General features: G+C 32.8%; 1 protein-coding gene across 3 annotated transcripts; it reads right to left on the bottom strand.

The window, feature by feature from the left end:
• Window positions 1-267: 267 nt before the first annotated feature.
• On the bottom strand, window positions 268-12,739 carry LOC128184705 (neuronal acetylcholine receptor subunit alpha-10-like). 3 transcript variants are annotated; one of them, XM_052854275.1, is made up of 8 exons: window positions 12,644-12,739; window positions 12,228-12,379; window positions 8,378-8,523; window positions 7,472-7,516; window positions 6,853-6,962; window positions 5,868-6,400; window positions 5,340-5,515; window positions 268-1,476 (listed from the first exon to the last, which is right to left on the bottom strand). In XM_052854275.1, exons 2-8 carry the CDS (start codon window positions 12,268-12,270, stop codon window positions 1,162-1,164), a joined length of 1,368 nt encoding a protein of 455 aa, XP_052710235.1. In that variant the 5' UTR covers window positions 12,271-12,379; window positions 12,644-12,739; the 3' UTR covers window positions 268-1,161. The 3 variants fall into 3 exon arrangements, with proteins under 3 accessions (XP_052710235.1, XP_052710236.1, XP_052710237.1); XM_052854276.1 differs by having other exon boundaries at window positions 12,228-12,404; window positions 12,644-12,672; XM_052854277.1 differs by lacking the exon at window positions 12,644-12,739 and adding an exon at window positions 12,516-12,588.
• Window positions 12,740-19,641: the final 6,902 nt, after the last annotated feature.

Genomic DNA, 19,641 nt, shown 5'->3' on the forward strand with positions numbered 1-19,641 from the left:
AAAAAAAAACATGGAAGAAAGGGTTAAACACAGGATTTGACGTTTGTTCTTAAATTAAAATAAATCTCAAAAGAAATAAAAAGTAAATTGCCTTGTCTATCAAATCTAACGAGCGCGATTTAAAGTCAATATAATCGATAACAAATAACACCATAACAAGAACTATTTTGTATTGTACGTGTTTCAAATACCCTGTACTCTATAACACAATCTAACGACAACCACATGTGTGTAATGATGAAAAAAAACAAAACAAAAAAAACCTGCATTTGCATACACAGTGTTTTTTATCAATTGAAAAGCATACTATAATCTACATACTATATTTATTCAACTAGGCGCTCGCAAAACTGGAACAAACACAATAACAGTTAAGACTTTGACAACCTTAAAAAAAATAAAATCAATCCTATTGTCTACACATTGGTTTGAATTATATGGTTATGTAAAATGAAAAAACAAAATATTGGTAGAATTTCTTTTATCTACTTATCTCTTTAGGCAAATTTGTCGCCACGTGTATATATATTTCGCATTTCAAGATTTCAAAGACATCATTGTCTCAAAGATAATATTTCTCTCTCACAGAGCAGCTAAAATATATTGTTCAAAATCAAAGAATATAGCTATAGTTTTGAATATCTTTTTATGGTCTATGATGGAACATTTACATGTGTAAAATATAATTATTTGCACTGATGACATTGTATGTTTGTAAATGAATAAATCTATTTTGTTAATGATTTTCTTATAAGCAAAAAAGTACACGATGTCGCCATTTACCTTTAAAGTGGAATAACACATCATCACAAAATGGCTGACCTCTGATCAAAACGACATTTCGATTTATTAAAATGACGACGGTAACAAGTGACTTGTTACACTATAGTCGAGTGGATAAAGTGTCGGGCTTGTGATCTGTACATCTGGAGTTCGAATCCCACAAGGGCTTTTGTTGTTACTTACTGATTTGATATTTTTTAGATATTCATTTTTTGTCCCCAAACTACAAATTTTTCGCTTATTTGACATATGAACTGTTCATTTATCATTATATCTTTCATAATCAAATAATTTATTGCTAATTTGAGTGACTTTTGACAGGTGTGTAATTCCACCTTAACTCATCTCAACGGAAAAAATGCAAGCTTTTTTATGCAATCAGTCTCCAGATGAAGCAGTAAGCATTATGGAAAGTGACACCACAAACGTGAACACTAAGTATCCAATCAGAAAAATTCGATCCAAGGCAATGGCTAAAATTGACCAATCAGAAGGCTCCGAGTCCCTCTTTTGATTGGCCACAATTGATGAAATGCAATCTCTGATCTCAATCAGAATATCTAGTAATTGTTTTTGAAATCTCGTCCCTTTGGGGTGCTCATTGTTCTCATCTGAGTTAATATCAACAGGTTGGCGTTGACAATTCTTGAATACGGTTTCTTCGTTATCATACTGCGTGGTGTACAAATTATCCTAAAAGATATATGATGAGTTATTATAATTTAAATTACATTTCTAATATGTTTTCTCGTTTCTTTACAAACGAAGTGATTTTATCATTATGCCCTTAAAACTATTCAATCACATCGGAAACAGTTGTAGAGCCCCCTGGAAAGAAACATATTTCACAGAAAATGGCTTCATTGACCTCTCGTGCAATTATTTTGCATAAAAATTACGTCGGGTTCGAGAGTTACTGAGTTAACATCAGAATGTCAGGACAACGTCTGCAATTCGTTTTAAATTTCGAAATACTTTAATTGTATAACTGTTTAGAAAACTTTGAAATATATAATTAGAATTATCAATTTAAGAGCGAGCGTTCTAAAATTAAAAACAAACGACAACGTGGCCTTTAACTAACTGGCCAAAAAACAGTTTTTGAGATTCAGTCCAGCAAGCCTAAATAATTCATTTTTAACAAATGCAACGTAAATGCACATTTATTTATATTAATGAAACAAACAAGCACTGATCAAATTTTTTAACAAAATATCTACACTAATTTGAAAAATATGAACTTGAAATTAACTTGTAAATAATAGTACAGTACACAATTGTTAATCTACATGTATGTAAATGTGTCTATTCAATAATATGCTGAAATAAAGCAAAGCAGGGATTTGGTAATTGAAAGAAGTATTTGTAATTAAGTGTTCTTAATTACATTTTTCAAAGTAACTGGAAGTAATTTGTACTTGAGTCTCCCTTCAATTACAAGTAATTGAATGTATTTAAATACATTCCCAACAATGTCATGTATTTTCAATTACTTTTTAATTACATTTCAAGTACTTTTTTTCAAGTTAAAAGTTAAAGGGTACCTGCAGCCAAGCCGATGTGAAACATATGTCAAAGAGTTTAATCACCAAAATTTAATGCAAAAAACCGCATCGAAATCGATGCAAAAATAACGGAGTTACGCCGCTTCAAAGTGGCTATTTTTACCTGCTTTGGGAAATCTAATCAAGAGAAAACAGAATTAGGCGATATAGAGGCTTCAGCGGAAGTGACGTCACGAGGTCAACAGGAGGGAAATTCCTTTACAAAGCTATACAAATTAAATTCGATTTTTCAGCCAAAATGACTGACATAGGTCAGATGTTTTGACGTATCTAGTTTTTTTAAGTATTGTAGATTTAGAAATTTATATCCGTAATTATTTTATTACAGTCAGATTTCTTTTTAAAGGATTTTAAAATTTGCTATTCTCGTCGCCTTTTTACCGATTAATACAATAACTTAAAACGCTTGCATTGGCATATTTATGTTCATTATTCATTTTTTGATTACATAATATCCTTTCACACACGAGTGATCTGAGACAATGACTCAGGTAAACAGGTAAACTAACGAAGCCACTGCTCCAGACACACGTGTATCTGGGGTATGTATACACAAGGTACACGAGACTAGTAAACGAAGAGAGGGTTTCACACCTCTAGACTGGTAAATTGATTTGTGTATAATTAGCTTCTCAATTGTTTAACAAAAAAAAAACAGAGAAATAAATTAGACTCTGTAAAATCAATCATTCGTAAGCTAGGCCTAATACATGTGTATAGTCCGTCAATCAGTGATTAAAGAATCATGCATGAGACAATCAAATAGTAAAACTAATGTTCGAAGTAAATGCTTTTATTGTTACTTATCTAATCACTTAAATAATGACCAAATTTACAATTCAGCAATTTAAACCCTTTTTTATGTGATCAAGTATTTATTTCGGAAGCGCTGTGGTCAGCAGTTTAGTTAGTGCTTTAACGCCATATAGCTTAAATTGTTATACTGACAACGATTTATTATGAAATCTGAATAAACTTGAACATTTTGACAAAGGATGTAAATAAATGTAAAATAAAATTCCATTATCGTATTTTTACTGAAAGAATACGAGACAGACTTAATCATGCAGCCATCTTGGACTTTCGCCTTGATCCGTTTATAACCCCGTGTTTGTTCGTTAAAGAATGCATACTATTTTGATTGTTATAGGTCCGATATCAATATTATTAATAATCGGCCGACATCATTTGTAATTTTATGCCTTATACGAGGAATAGACCCCGTGTTACCTTTTACGAAATATGTATTATCAATATTATAAATCAGTTAATAATGTCACGGAAAAACCATTCGAAAGAATGACAATATTAACGAAATATGTTTCTTATAACAATAGTGATTTGATTAATTGTCATTATGTTACATATGATGTGCATTTATATGGAAAATGAATTACACATTTGACTAAATTCATGAAGCAAACAATTTTCCGAATTCGGCATTTTTGTTTGATAAAATACGGGTTTAAACTCAAACAACAGTATATTTAGTCATCCAGGGTTGATAAGGAAATAAAACAACAGAAAAAAATGTTCAGAAATCGATAAAACAACGCAAGAAAACGAACAGTTTTCCTACGATATTCCTGTTTCTCATACAGCGGCGTTGACCCCGTGATGTCACAGCTCATCTCGCGCCAAATCGGCTTGATTCAAAACTCGTTCAGGTGTGAAATCGGGTTTTCCCCAAATATCTCGAAAACTACTTATGCGATCGCTGTAAAATTTTCAGGATGATGTTTTTACACATAGATCTTCATTATATCAAAAATTGACCGGCACTGCAGGTACCCTTTAAATTTAAAAGTTAAAGTTAAAAAGATGTCATATGCAGTTCAGTTCTTCATTAACTTTAAGCTTTAAGCCGTACATTTTATCAGTACAAGTAAATGTAAACAAATCAGACAATTATTTGCATTTGGAATTATTTTGATTCTTAGAATTTTGGGCTTTTAACAAATTAGCTAGACTATTTACAGTAAAACACGGTTATAGCGAACACGCTTACAATGAATTGACTCTTACAGCGAAGTGATTTTTATTCCCCATGACTATAAAATATGTTGTACACTTGACGGATATAACGAATTCCGCTTATAACGAAGTAAAATTACCCATCCCTTGCACTTCGTTATAAGCGTGTTTTACTGTATAAGGAAAATTCATGTTAGTTGACTAAGTTAGGTAAAACTAACACATAAAACAATAAAAATTCATGTTACTTGTCTAAGTTAGTCTAACTAAGGGCAATTTTCTTAAAAACCCTAAATTCCAAAAATCAAAATAATTCCAAATTCAAATAAATTAAATACTCTGTTAAAATTAATGCATGTACAGGTATATAAGGTTAACAGGCGAATGACAGACGAAAATTTAATAATAATGTTTAAGTTGCATACCTGTTTTAAATGGGCTTGTGTTTATACATTAATTAATTGTCTCATTATGTTTGATATGTTTATACAATATAACACTCCAGAAAAGGTTTAATTTGTTTAGGCCTGAAGCCCTCTCATACCCAAGAACAAGTGTAGTAATTGACTAAAAGTTTAGTATACAATATCTTGTTTAGAACCAAACATGAACCCAATGACACTGGATTTGGTACTCATTATAATATCCATATATTATTTTAAAATATAAATTTTAAAGCAAAATCTATGAATAATGATTAAAATGAATGCAAACCTTTAAATACATTACCATAAAAAAGTTTTGTGTTTCAATGCTGTTTCTACATGTATATATTCTCAAGATATAAAAAAGTAATTGAAATGTATTTAATTACATTTTTCAAAGTAATTGAAAGTAATTAATTGCATTTGAAAAAATCAGTGTAATTGTAACTGCAAGTAACACATACTGACTAGTTTATAGTTTACTGCCCTTTCTTCTTTATTAATGTATTTGAAAGTAATAAATTACATTTCCGAGTAATTGACCCCAACCCTGAAGCAAAGAATAACATTAACTATGTCTTAGTTTACTTACATTTTTGTCATGCTTTTGTTCTGTGTGTAAACATGTGATCTTCTTGAGCGGTCGAATGACGTATTTCCTGATTCGCGGTGAGACTCGCCCGTTGTTTTTGTAATGTATGTTTAGGACAACAACGGTCATGAGACAGGAAAATCCAACCAACACCATGGACGCCAAGAAATATATTGCTGCAATATGCTTGGTATTTTAAGATATTATGTCATTATTATCATAACAACTTCAAATAATAGTGATTTTGCATTTACTAGTCGAAAAGTAGGGTTTTATTTTTAACCATGAATTTTTTTCCAAATAGTAAGAACTGATTGTTTTTCCATAAACATTTACTTTGAAGATATAATTAAAAGTGGCAAATCTTCTTCTGCCTGAATCAAAATTGTCCGCAAAAAAGATAACAAATACATTCGTTTTCAACTATTAAAAAAATAAACCTATCCGTTGCTTTGCTTTTGTTTCTTGTTTGGGTCATTTTTTAATTTTTTTTTTAAGGATACTGATTTCAAAGAGAGTATAACAAACCTAGCAATGGTGCCTTTTCTCCGGAAGCTGGAATCATGTTCACAATAACTAACTGAAAAACAGCCAGGGACAGCAAGATTGTTATCTCTAGATTCACCTTCTCCCCAGCTTCTGGTGGAAGCACAAAACCCAGGGCAGCCATGAAAGACACCACAAAGCAAGGAAATAGCAGGTTCATAACGTAGAACAGAGGTTTTCTCCTCAACCTTAACACGCATTCGAAAGTTGGGTAAATCTGGTCTCCGTAATAGTTGACGACATTCATAGCGTCTGCTCTGACGACCTCCCACTCTGTGTTTTCTATGAAGCTAGACATATCCATTGTGTCGCTTTTGTTGACAAGGTTCACCTCAGACCCAGTGTAAATCCAGGAACCGAACACCAGACGACAGGTCTGGGTGTCAAAGGGGAAGTGAAAGACGTCGATTTTACAGGAAGCTTTAATATTGGAAGGAAACTGGTATTTCACTGCGCCACTGCTATGAACAACAGCCCGGTAGTCTCTCATACCGGGGAGTCCAGCCACTGCATCGCTACAACACGCAACAACAGAGTTGTAGAACAAGTAAAATCATTTCACAACGATTACAAATGAGGATATTGATACAGATGGAGATGGATAGGTAATGTTTTAAGAAAGCAAACAAACGACATCACAAGAGAGGCACTAAGATTAACCCCAGAAGGAACCGTCGAAAAAGGCTTAAGGATTTGAAACTTACCAGAGAAGAGGAGAGGATAGCATAAGAACAGAGAAGAATGGGAATACCTAGTCATTGTCCTATGTGTCTAGAGTGCAACAAGGACTATGTACGTAGGTACAATTAATTCATCAGAAAGTTAAGTTTCTTTTTGTGCTTAAATTTATAAAATTAACATATGTGCAAAAAGCGCAGGTTTTCGCAGTTCGAAACACTTTTATTTTGATTTGAAAAGACATGACAGATAATTACTTTCAAAGAATCTAATTACAAGATACACTTACGTATCGTACAGAGTGACGTCAGGAATCCAAATTTTATTTTGCGGTACAGCAAAAGTCTCAATGTCGTTAAACAGAGTTTTGTTCCATCTCAGTCTACAGTCTAACCAGTTCTACAAAATTAAAAATAGATCACTGATGAGGTCACTGATGTTGTTATTTATTGTTCTGAATTTGTTTTATAAGAGATCGCCAATGATGTCACTGATGACGTAATTTACGGTCTGGTTTTGTTATCTCGTCAAGCTTGCAAATCTTTGAACGTAGTTGTCAACAAGAATCAAAATCAAGATAAGAAGTGTGCCTATACAAATGTAGTAGTTTTGTCATCTAAATATTTCCTTTGCCAATTCTTTATTCTTTTGGTTTTGTGAATGATAAAAATTGGGACTTTACATTATCCTAGGCAACGGAATGCATGATTATGTAAATCGTTACATGTATTTGGTTATAGTTCAATAGACATGTAAAATCCTTTTTAAAAAATGAAATCAGGCCTTCTAAATGATATTAAGGAAATATCCTTAAAAAAATATTTTCTTCTCTCTCTCTCTCTCTCTCTCTCTCTCTCTCTCTCTCTCTCTCTCTCTCTCTCTCTCTTTTGACTGTTTTTATTATTTACCATTCTCATCCAGGCTCCGATGTTGATAGTTTGTTTAGGTTCATTCTGAAAAAGAAAAAAAATTAGGAAAGATAGATATTTTTATATCTTGTATCTATATAAAATTTTAATTTACTTGAAATACAGGCATGATGTATGACTTATATAAACAATTACTTACTTACTTACTTATTTACTTACTTACTAATTACTTACTGACTGACCCGATCCGTAAATGCCCCAGCTTCCAATATTCATTATTACCTGATTACGTGATTGCGCAAGTCTATTCAGTATTTGTAAACAAAAATTAGAAAACGTGCTTAGCATGCTGGTACCTGGCTAACAATTTGGTAGACAACAGACAGAAAAATAGATGTACTCGTGCTTTGAGTCAAGGGGCTCCCAAAAGAGATTAAACTGAAGTTCTGGGGGCTTTTTTTACTCTCTGATCAGGTATTAATTAAAATGGTGGTCTATAGGTTATAAATGATAGATATTCTTTCATTACGAAAATTTGAAGGAATATTTTTTTTTTCAACGTCGAAAAAGTATTCTTAACTATTTAATTTTGTAAACAGATTCGCTGTCATTCCCCTTCCCCCACGCTGTTCCCCTCGAGTACTTTTCCTGTGGTCATGCAGAGCTTTTAAGTGTTTTCTGGTTAAAATACATCTTTCTTTAAATAACAAATAAATCGATTTTAATGACAACGACGCCGATTTGTTGTCAGGATCATCGTAATTTTCCCCTGTCATGTAACTTTATTTTGGTGAAAGGTAAATGCAAATAAAGACAAGATATCATACATCTCTAACAAAGTTGCAGTTTGAAAATGAACCTTTCGGGCCCATGTGGACTAGCTTGTACATGCATTCCCTATTGCATAATTAAAGTATTGCTAACTCTTCTTAACCAAGTCATTACCAGATCCACAACCTGCCTGACGCCGATATCAATGGTTACCACCACCGTGTTGTTTGCTTTGTTACAATATGGCCGCACTTCACTCTTGTACCCTCGGAACACCGACGATATGACGTCATCAAGTACGTGCGCTCGAGCTTGTATAACTGTAAGTATATAATATAAATGAATAACTCCAGTTTCTGATTTGAGCTTTCTCCGTATTTCAACTCAAACACTAGCGAAACTTGCACACACATTTGTGACAATAAAAGGCAAAATGAACATATAATTTGATTTCCTTTGATATGAATTGTTGTTCCACCGACACTTATTGAGTTACTAATTAATTGTTTAAGTTTTTTAGTCTAATTATTAAGTTTATGCCTGCGCCGTGTACCGTGACCGCCGACTTGTTTACGAATGGTCGTAAACAAAATATTTAATATTTTTTTTATTATTATTTTGTTTTGTTTGTTGTACTAGTATATTTTTAACAATATTGGTCACTTAGAAAGGAAATTATTTGTCTTAATAATTTCCAAACAATTTACTCTCGTACGTGTAAAATCTTCGTAGAGTAGAATTATTTCTTATAGTTGTTTCTTTGTTGTCCAAATGAACTCCAGAGCTACTTCAAACATAATGTGGAATCATTTAAATTCGTGAGAGCCAATTTTCGTGGAGTGTATGTTGTTTTGTTTTTTTTTTTGCTTTTTGATGATGATGTAATTTCTTAAATGCGTGGGTTTTCAGTTTTAATAAGAAAACTAACTCTTTGAAATTTGTTTTCGTGGAGGATGTAACATCGTGGGATTTGGCTACCCACAAATACCACGAAAACTGAGCGGCAGAGCGAACGCGAACAATTAAATCCAAATTAATATGTCTCAATTTCTTCATTAATTCTTACATGCGTCAGACATGCAGTGATAGCCTTTTTTAACACGTTAAAATGTCATCGCCTACGAATCTTTAAAAGAGTTTTGAAACAAATATACCTCTTGCAATGCAGTTAATTAGCAATTTACAATTGTTGTGTTATGTGCTGTGTACTGTTTTTTCCAGTTACGAAATTCAGAGAGAGAGAGAGAGAGAGAGAGAGAGAGGTGAAGATGGGAGGAGTGAACGGAGAGGAGGAGAGATATAAGAAGGTAGATAGAGAAGAAAGAGAAAGAGAGAGGAGAAAAAGACAAAAAGGAGAGAAAGGTAGAGAGAGAACAGATGGGAAGACCGTTTGTATTTCAAGCCAAGCTGAGTGTTATATTTTTTTTTAATAATAAAATTAGGTATTCAGTTGGGTTATACTAGTATATTGAAATTTTGCTAACATTCCCATCACGAATAACCCACCCATCCTTCAATGATTCGAAATGTCAGTAACGTTTTTTGTTATATGACGTTCAGAATGACGATTACAATATGACAGAATGCATTTACACTGCTCACGTGAGAAGTTGCCATCATTAAAGTTGCTCTCCAATGATGAAATTTTAACCCCCCACCTATCTCATTAACCTTTTCTGTGTTTTGACGTTTAGAAAGATGAAGATATAGCTGAATGAATCAGCACATCTTTTCTATGCAGTGACATTCACGATTATCATGAATTGGCGCTTACAGGGATGTGTTTTATTCCCACGGATTTTAAACTTATTTTGAAGCTAATAGATATAAGATACGGTTAAGGACTGCTGAATATGAAGTCAGCAACCTGAAGGTCCAACAATTCATTACCCGAATTACAGCCAATAACTGTTTTGTTATACCCTTCATTTCAGTTACATGCCTTAAGGTACCTCACTACACCCAGACTTGTACTTTTTAAGACACTACGTCACAAGATTGCGATTCAAATATTTTGTAAAACTGTTTATGCCGTTCGTTACTCTTGTATATCGTCGTAGCTCAGTGGCTAAAGTATTGGGCTTCTAAAGCGTAGATCATGAGTTCGAATCCGTCTGGAGCTTTTGTTCATGTTTACAGAAATAAATTTTCTAAAATGTAATTTTTCATCCAAAATTGCACATTTTATTGCCTATTTGACTTAAATACTTCTTATCTATGATTTTATCTATCATAATCAAGTAATTTTCTGCTGATTGAGAAAATATTTCAAGGTGTGGTGAGCAACCTTAAAAACCTGTGACGCCATCTTTCATTTCGACAACTCTTTCTCATTTAACTTCAGCTTTTTCCGTTCCACCGAGTTTGGGCGAAAATTAACTATATGTAGCTGCACGACGAAGCGGTCAAACAATTTTGATATCTGGTTGGTAGACCGGACATTGAAATTGTTATAACAGTTAAAATAACATTCGTTTTATTGTGCTTTTTATTAGTAAAAATTAGATAGAAGAATATAAAACAAGGGTATATAACGATGAATTATGTTTATAACAAAGCAAAATTATCTTTGCCTGCGTGTTTTGCTGTATAGCGTTATGCATGTCCATAATATAATAAATATCGAACTTCTAGTTTCGAATCATAAAAAAATGTTGTTTTTTTTAATAATTGGCTTTCAGATCCTAAGAATGTTTTACGAACAACAGCCATAGAAAAGATCTAGATGTAAAGATAAACACAGCAAAATCAAGCGTGGTAAAAAGTATTTCCACTCCAATAATCTGGTTGGTTTGATAACTGCAACTACTGAATGATCAATTTGATAAACAGAAATATTCATATATTATTTTTACACCCACACATTTTGAGTTCAATTCAAGATACTCAATTTATTTTTAAGATAAAAAAGTGAAAGATACAAGCATATATTAATGATTTATAGTTCATATAGTTAGTATCTAGATTGTGGGGATGTCCGGTCACCTTGTACATACATGAATATGTACAAGTATTTGGCGTCTGATAGTGTTTTTTTTACATCTATTTTAAGAATTTCAACTTTGTCCTCAACAGTTGGTTTAAGAGTGGACATCATTGACATCTTTCGTTTTTTGATTAAAGATTTTCATTTGAGATCCAGTCGAAGTCTGTAGCTGCACGATTATTGACTTTAAAAATTGATTAAAAAGAGCATTGTTATGCACCCGCGTGCTGCGTTATACAAAACAGCATGTAAAATACCATATCTACTGATTTGTAATCTTATCATAACACTTTTGTATAGTTTTTGGCATACCCAAGTCCTTTTATGAAATGCATACATTTTTGATCTACATAAAACAAAATGGCCGGATACGTGTATCCCTCTAGAGGCCCTCAGAGAAACTTATATTGCTCTAGAAATAAGAAAATCGAAGTCTTGGTTGCATAAATTATACTATTTTAATCATTAGAATAAGTTGATTTTATGAATCTACGAAAGTTTGGTATAAGATTGGGCCTGGGGGTATCGCGTGAATTTCATATCAGATTCTGTTAGATTCAATTGTAAAGTTACCAAAAGTAAACCCTTGATTATCCCACTTCAATTAAAAGGAGCCCCCACCCCCCTTAAGATCAGTAGATCCCCACTCCCTGTAAATTACAAGTACATGAATTAACTTTATCATTAATATTATTTAAATGTACAGTTGTACCAATTTTGTTTAAGAACCAGACACACAAGGTAATGAATAAGACATTGAAAAGCCACGCGGATGTTCAGATGTTGAGTAAATTTGATGTAATCCGAAGAAATGAATTATTGGTTCCTAAGAAAAGCAAACAAAATAATTCTACGCATTGCATCCAATGGCAAATTTTAAAATTATTATAAGAAATACAAGCTAAACGACATGTTGACATTTATGTACAAATACTTTTGGGAGGAGGAGAGAAATAGAGAGAGAGAGACAGAGAGAGACAGAGACAGACAGACAGACAGAGAGTAAACAGTGATAAAATTATGACGAAATCGTCTTACCACTGAGACTTATCAGTATTATAAATATATCACAGGATGCCATGATGTCAAAATCTTGTAACTGTTTTCAGGTTCCAGGGTCGCTTTGCGGTGTGCTCCTTCAGCATTGACAGAAGATTCAGAAAACACTTCTCCACAGAAAGCTGCAGCCTCTAAACCAGAAAATTTGATATCGGTCTGTTAATAAATTATACATAACTCGTGAGTAAATTAATATAAATGATGGATCGCGCGGATCGCATTTGAAAAGTTTGCAGTGATGTTAATTAATGATCGAACACGAAACACCTTATGGAGGTCTCTCAGTCATTAATTGCTGGTCAATTTGTCATGAAATTTCGACATGCACTCCGATGCAATTGTCACTTCTAATTAGATAGAAGTGTAGTCATTAGTTTTACAATATAACAACTTACCCAGTCCTCGATCTACTTTGCATTTCGCCCCGTTTTACATAGAAAGCCATGTTATTAATTGATCTTCCAGGGAAAAAAATCAATATCCCTACTATTTACATTTCCGATTAAACATCGATTTGAAGGATCGTTTTTTTTTTATCTTTCTTTCTCTCTCTTGCTCCCTGATCAATGATGCTCTTCATGTCGACATAATGACAAAAGATACTCAAACGCTCTTTATCTCTAGTAGTATAGATAATCGTTCCATGCGTTGCTTCAAACTTCTAGTATAAGACAACATATCGACAAAGTGCACATAGCCTCGTAGTGCAAAATATACCTAGTTATGCAATTAAAACTATCAAGTTACAATTCTACATCGATATAATGAACAACTCTAAAACACTGTTACGTGAGTATGAATACAGAGTCTTTGTCCTATGCAAACAAATTTTCATTTCTTATTTACTTATTTACTTATGTGATTCCTGTAAACAAATACATCATGAACGCGGAAAATGTGTATCACTTAAAATTACGTATTTCACTGAAGAAAAAAAATCATTAAATAATACCTCGAGATCATAACATACAAGTTATGAACTAAAGATCATTAAATTTTAAAGTAATAGTCATTACATCTTTTATTTACAGAGCAAGACGGGAGAAATAACTATTTTGCAAATCATATTGAGTAGAAAACTGCAATGGCTTTTATAGCACATGGTTGTGTTCAATACAAATCATGCAATGGTTTCCCAAATTACTTTTCTCATATGATTTATTTTTTGCATGCCCGGTTGTAGGTTTTTCAAATACCAATTGATCTCAAAATAATTTGTTTCTAACATAAATATTATGTTGGTTTTATACGGTAACTGTTCTCTTCGAAAATATTTTGCTTTTCTGAACCGCTCCTCTAACTGTCTAATAAGAACGTTTGATAAATTTGTCGTTAAAAGCTTTTAATTAAATCTACTGGATAAAACAGCCCGTTTTCATCTTTGACAAATGATGATGACTTGGTTGCATGTTCTTTTTTTATTGTACATAGTGCATGTAAACGTCGTTACATGTTTTATAAAGTGAATGAACTTCTTAAAAACAATGGCACAAAATTGTACACAAATAAAATTACCACATTTTGGATATATCATTATCAATCATCGAATTGCAATGTGTCTAAAATGGATAAGATGCTCCAAGTAAAATGTACAATGGCAAGGCAAAACTTAAAGGGACTTGGACACGATTTAAGACCAAAAATTTTATTTTTATTTTTTATGAATAAAATGGTTTACTGGTGCATTTTAAATGATTGACCAAAATATTGAATGTTAAAGTCAAATTACAAGCGAAATACAGAGGTAAGAATTGGTTGCTATGTAAACAAAGCTGTTTACATAAAATGTAATGTTGAGAATTACTATTTCTTTGACAAAATGACATGTAAAGACAATTTAAACTAATTCAGTTTTTTCATAAATACTATATTATCAACAAAAGAAAGATACATTTGATTGAAACTTACACAAATACAACACATATGTACAAAATGACAATATTCGAGTTTGTTTACAAAACAAAGAATTATGAACGCTGTATCTTGCTTATAATTGATATTTGACTTCAAATTTTGACATGGCATTATGAACTTCCATATTTATCAGTATAAACATTGAAAACGGAAAAATAAAATTTGAAAATTTTAAGTCAAATCGTGTCCAAGTCCCTTTAAAGAGACCATGTGGCATTTGTACGCAATTGTCTATAACTAAGCAGACAGAGTCTGATTGTGTATATTCGTTCATTCATTTATGAAAAAATGAAACAAGGAAATAATTAAATACCACATTTGTCAAGTAGAATATAAACAAAAGTAAATTATTGGTAAATTAGTTCATTTATCCTTAACAGACAAAAAAGAAACTTTTAAACCATATTTTGCACAGATCTCATCCAACTGTTACAAAGAACATCTCCTTAAACTCTATTATTGAAATATCAAAATGCTGAGTCTTGTCGTTTCAGAAAGTCACTAGCTATAGTAATCTAATAACATCATGTACAATTCTGGTTAACTGTATGCTCAAGTTTTATCTAATTGAGATAGATCTGGTGGTTTCTGGTGGTTAAGATATAGCTCATGTATTAATGAAAACACACAAGATACACAGTTTTGCATGAAATGTTACTAAAATAAAAAGTATACGCCCTTTTTAATGACAACAGACAAAAGGTTGATTTGTCATTAATCGATGCGTGACACGTCCTCAAAAAGAGTACACTTAATAGATTCATTGAATTTGAAAATCCATTGTTGATTAATAATAGATAAATGATGAAAGTAAATTTTTAAGGTTTAAAGTAAAATAAATATCATTGCTAGTTCTACAGAAAAAAATTAGCTCGATAGACCTTTAATCAACAAGAACCATAACTCTGAACAAATAAAGCTTTATGGAATCAAATACAAACATGTTGAAAATTTAGCAGAAAAGATCTTATGAAAAAAGATTTTCAATTTCAATTTTTGTTTTAAATATTCATATGTAAAACGGCAAACCATTTCGTCGTTTCAGTTTTTGAGACAAAAATATTAATTTTCAAAGAATGTTTTCTCTATATATTTATCATATTCCTTTATCTATAAACAGGGCGAATTTAAAACAAAATGCTCAACAGCATATCTAGACAGTACTGTCCAATAGGAGATCATTCCTCAACACAATTCATAAAGAGGAAATAGACATAACTCCCATAAACTTAAAGTTTATAGAATGAAATGCTACTTTGAAGCAGCCAAAAAACATATTTTCAAAAAATCAGGTAAGCCACTCAATAAAATTAAAATATTTTTTAAGCCAAATGTAGCACTTCTATACGAGTGAACAAATGTAACAACCTTACCCCCCCCCCGCGAAATAAAGCAAGATAACTCAACTGACATTTTATTCCTAAAATGAACTTTACAACTTTCCCATGTACTTTTGAGAATAAAAATGTAAACATTTCTTGAAATGGCTTGTTTCGGCACAAAGCTGTCCAAAACTGTTGTCTAAAGATGAAAAGGCAATACTAGTAAATATGAGATTCTACATGTTGTTTTGTATGAAAAGTATGCACTTAAGAACAGAACAATGCTTTTTAAATCACTTAGAACCGCTGTAGAACTGCGCAGGTGCAGACTTATTTTGAAGATTTAAAAATCTGAAAATGTAAAGGAGGGTTTAATTGTGTCCACTCTACAACAATTTGCTGAGAAAAATGTTGAATTTTGCACATTAATGTAAATCTTTGCCTCAAAATAGGGTACCCTGTTTTAATCAGACATAGACACAGACAAAAATATCTCATGCAAATTGATAGTTTTTTGACTCATTTTAAGAATAGGGTACCCTCTTTTGAGACAAAGTTACAACTTAAATAAGCAAGTTTAGACCTTTTTATCAACAAATGGTTGTAGAATTGACACTAATGACCTTTTTTCATATTTTTTCGGATTTTAAAATCTTAAATTTAAGTCTGTAGCTGTGCAGTTCTAAGTGATTTAAAAATTCATTGTTCTGCTCTTGTATGCGTAATTTGCATACTACAAAACAACATGTTGAACGTCATATTTATTGCTTTTATGTCTTCTGACAACAGTTTTAGTCAGTTTTGGACAGAAACAAGCCAAATCGATAAATGTTTACATTTTTCTTCTCAAATGGCCGCACATCGTCCTTAACACTGAGTAACATAAAAATTACGTTTGAGAACTCAGTAAAAAAATGTCGAATTATGTCTGCAGATCCAGACATTTCAAGTCAGTATATCATTTAAAGTACTAGTAAACTCGTACAGTTTGTATCATGTAATAAATTGAAAGGCATATTGGGTTTATTTTAGAAACCAATTTAAAAATCCATCAAAGTGTTTGAACATGGACTGCTGTTGGGCCCAGGGTGTGTTAAAGTGTCATCACTGTGAGACTCCTGTTCCCTCTATGCACCGTGATTTATGTCAAACACATCTGTGTAAAGCCTGTGTGGAGGAACATCTCTCTAATATCTCCAAAGAACACAAAGTAGTGCCAATTTCATCTCGGGAGATTGATCCCAAATGTCCAAAACATTCAATTAAAAATGTGAACTTTGCTGTGAACAATGCAATAGTCCTGTTTGTTTACACTCGGTTACTTCTAATGAGCACATGGGTCATGCATTTGCTGACTTGGTGAAAGCACTGCAAATAAAGAAAGATGGCATACAGATAGATTTACAAGAATTGGAACAAAAACTGCAGCCCAAATACCAAGACATAGCATTTTGCATCCCTGTGCTAAAAGCTGATCTGATTACAAACTCCTAGAAATCGACAACAGCCCTAGACAAACATGGGGAAGAGTTGCACACGGAAATAGACACTATCATCAAAAAAATGAAAAATGATGTCAGTGAAATTGAATCCAAACATTAATATTACTCTTAGATAAGTAGGAAGATGAAATCAAACGCAAAATATCTGATATTAACCAGAGCGTTGCTGATCTGAAAAAATTACTGAACTCCAATGATGTCAGCCTCGTCACTGCCTACAAACCCTTGAAGAATGCTGGATTTAAAAGACTGCCTCCTAAACTCACAGTTTCCTTACCAACATTTACCCCTCAGAAAATTGACCAGGAACAAATTTATCATCTGGTTGGTTCTCTGTCAACCCTATCAATCAATCAAAATAGGACAACATGATGGTTATTGCGTGGACCCTGAGGTCCACGCAGAAAATATATAAGCGAGGTTAAAGCGGATGCTATGGGGAAAATTCAGCCTGCGCATGAGCTAGTCTGGTTCCTGTGCATTATGGGTCGCTTAGGGAACCAGGCTAGCACATGAATCGGGATCAGGATTCTATGCTATATGCATACACCATAAGTTCAAAGGCGCTGTAATTGTAAAGTTGTAGGTAAACAGTACAGAAACAAAGAATTCCTTTTAAAGAAAGGATCGACATATGATACATGTATGAACTGTCAGTATTATGAAATAAGTTAATGTTATGCCGAAACTACAACAGGCATAAAATAGCATAATTTGCAATGTTTTGTTGTTTTCCGAAAACTTCCCGATTAAGAATTTTTAAGCATTTTTAAAAGTATGATTGAATAATTACGTGACTGTATATAATAGATGACTGAATAATTCTGTCACTGTATAAAAGTTAAAATCTCAAGAAAATTACATCAAAATATGAAATTAATTTACACAAAGCTGTCACTGCATAGTTAACAAAGTAGTGCAAAGCGTAATTTTTGCGCAAATAGTAGAATTCGCCGAATGCCTGATACTATACATGCAATCTTGATTAATATAGATCATAATTATTTTAGAGGTATGAACCTAAACTCTGAGGTGAAAAGTCAGGGCTATACATACATAACACAACGTACAAATTTAGTGGTTAAAAGTAGGCGGCTAGAGTCGGAGGAATCTCAGATAATCTGAAGACTTTCACGTTTTCGTTGGAAACACATGCATATGGTCCACGTATTGCAGTCCTTTTTTAAAGGACAGCAACTTGTATATTCTATATATTGACTCGTCCGGTGCTTTGCATGCACCTTTCAGTAGCCTGTTCATTGATGAATCGAAGATAATCACAGCTGTGGAAACAGGATATGGAAAGTACAATATACGTTATTCAGTGTATCCTGTTTGAATGAACAAGTCTGGACTTATGGTCAGGACAATATTATGAGACTATACAACCTCCATGGTAAACTTGTTAAGTCGATTCAAACCAAGTCAGTTAAGACACAGAGTGGTTATCTTGTTTATACTGGCCCAAATGATAGACCGAGCTGTAAACATAGTGAAGAATACACAGATTCAAAAACTGGTCAGACTACGTAAGTGGAGACCTCGCTATGTCTGTAGCACCTCCTCTGGTGGCCACCTGATCATGATGGTCAGTGACGATGAGAAACATGCAAAAGTTGTGCGTTACTTTAGTTCCTCAGAGAAACAAACTCTTCAATTCGATGACAAAGACCAGGCCGTCACCTTAAATTCAATAGCGAGAACATGGACAATGATATATGTGTTTCTGATTGTACAGCCCATGCAGTAGCGGTGGTCAATCAGGCAGGACAACAACGGTCCTTCCTCTTCTACAAAGGATTCATTTTATCCAGTCGGCATTCCTACAAACAGCCAGAGTCGGATCCTAACATCAGACGGTTACAACCAGGTAATACTCATCCTGGATCAGGACGGGCAGTTTCTCCGCTACATTGACAACAGTAATCTACATGCACCATACGGTTTATGTGTGGACACCAGCGACAACCTCTGTGTGGCTGAGCTAATAAGAGGTTCTGTAAAGAAAATCCAATATTACCTCTAAGAGACTGCGTTTATGTACCATTTATTATATTGGTGTCCACAATGGACGAGTAACTGGGTTTACATTTCATTTGTACATGGGTTTTTTTTTTATATAACCAAGTATAACTGAAATATGAACAATTTTATGGGAACCAGATGAAAGATTTTTGCATTCAATGCTAATTTAGATACAATGTGTAGATATAATATAGAATATAATCAGATTAATATTGAATTCGATAATATATGAGGATACATCAACAAACAGTACGCATGCATTTTACATCATCAAGTATTTGTTTTGGTCTTTCATTGATATAATTAAGAAACAAAAACTCATCCGTTATAAAATTTTAGAGAAGATCATTAGATTGGGGCGTGATTAAATCCAACAAATTCAAAATGGATTTATGATAGATTTTATCACAAACCTAGCTACAGGGTCGATATTCTCATTAAGGCCAAAGAATGATTTCTTATTGAAAGTATTTAATATATTTACATTTTTATTTTATTTTCTTCATTATTTATTTACATTTTTAAAATGTTCATCATACTGAGTATGGGGCATACATGTACATAAATGTAAAGATGTGGATCATCCATGCTACATGTATCTAATATATGTAATGTAACATTACGTTATCA

Source organism: Crassostrea angulata, chromosome 5 (assembly GCF_025612915.1).
Source record: "Crassostrea angulata isolate pt1a10 chromosome 5, ASM2561291v2, whole genome shotgun sequence".
In the NCBI taxonomy this organism is placed as follows: domain Eukaryota; kingdom Metazoa; phylum Mollusca; class Bivalvia; order Ostreida; family Ostreidae; genus Magallana; species Magallana angulata.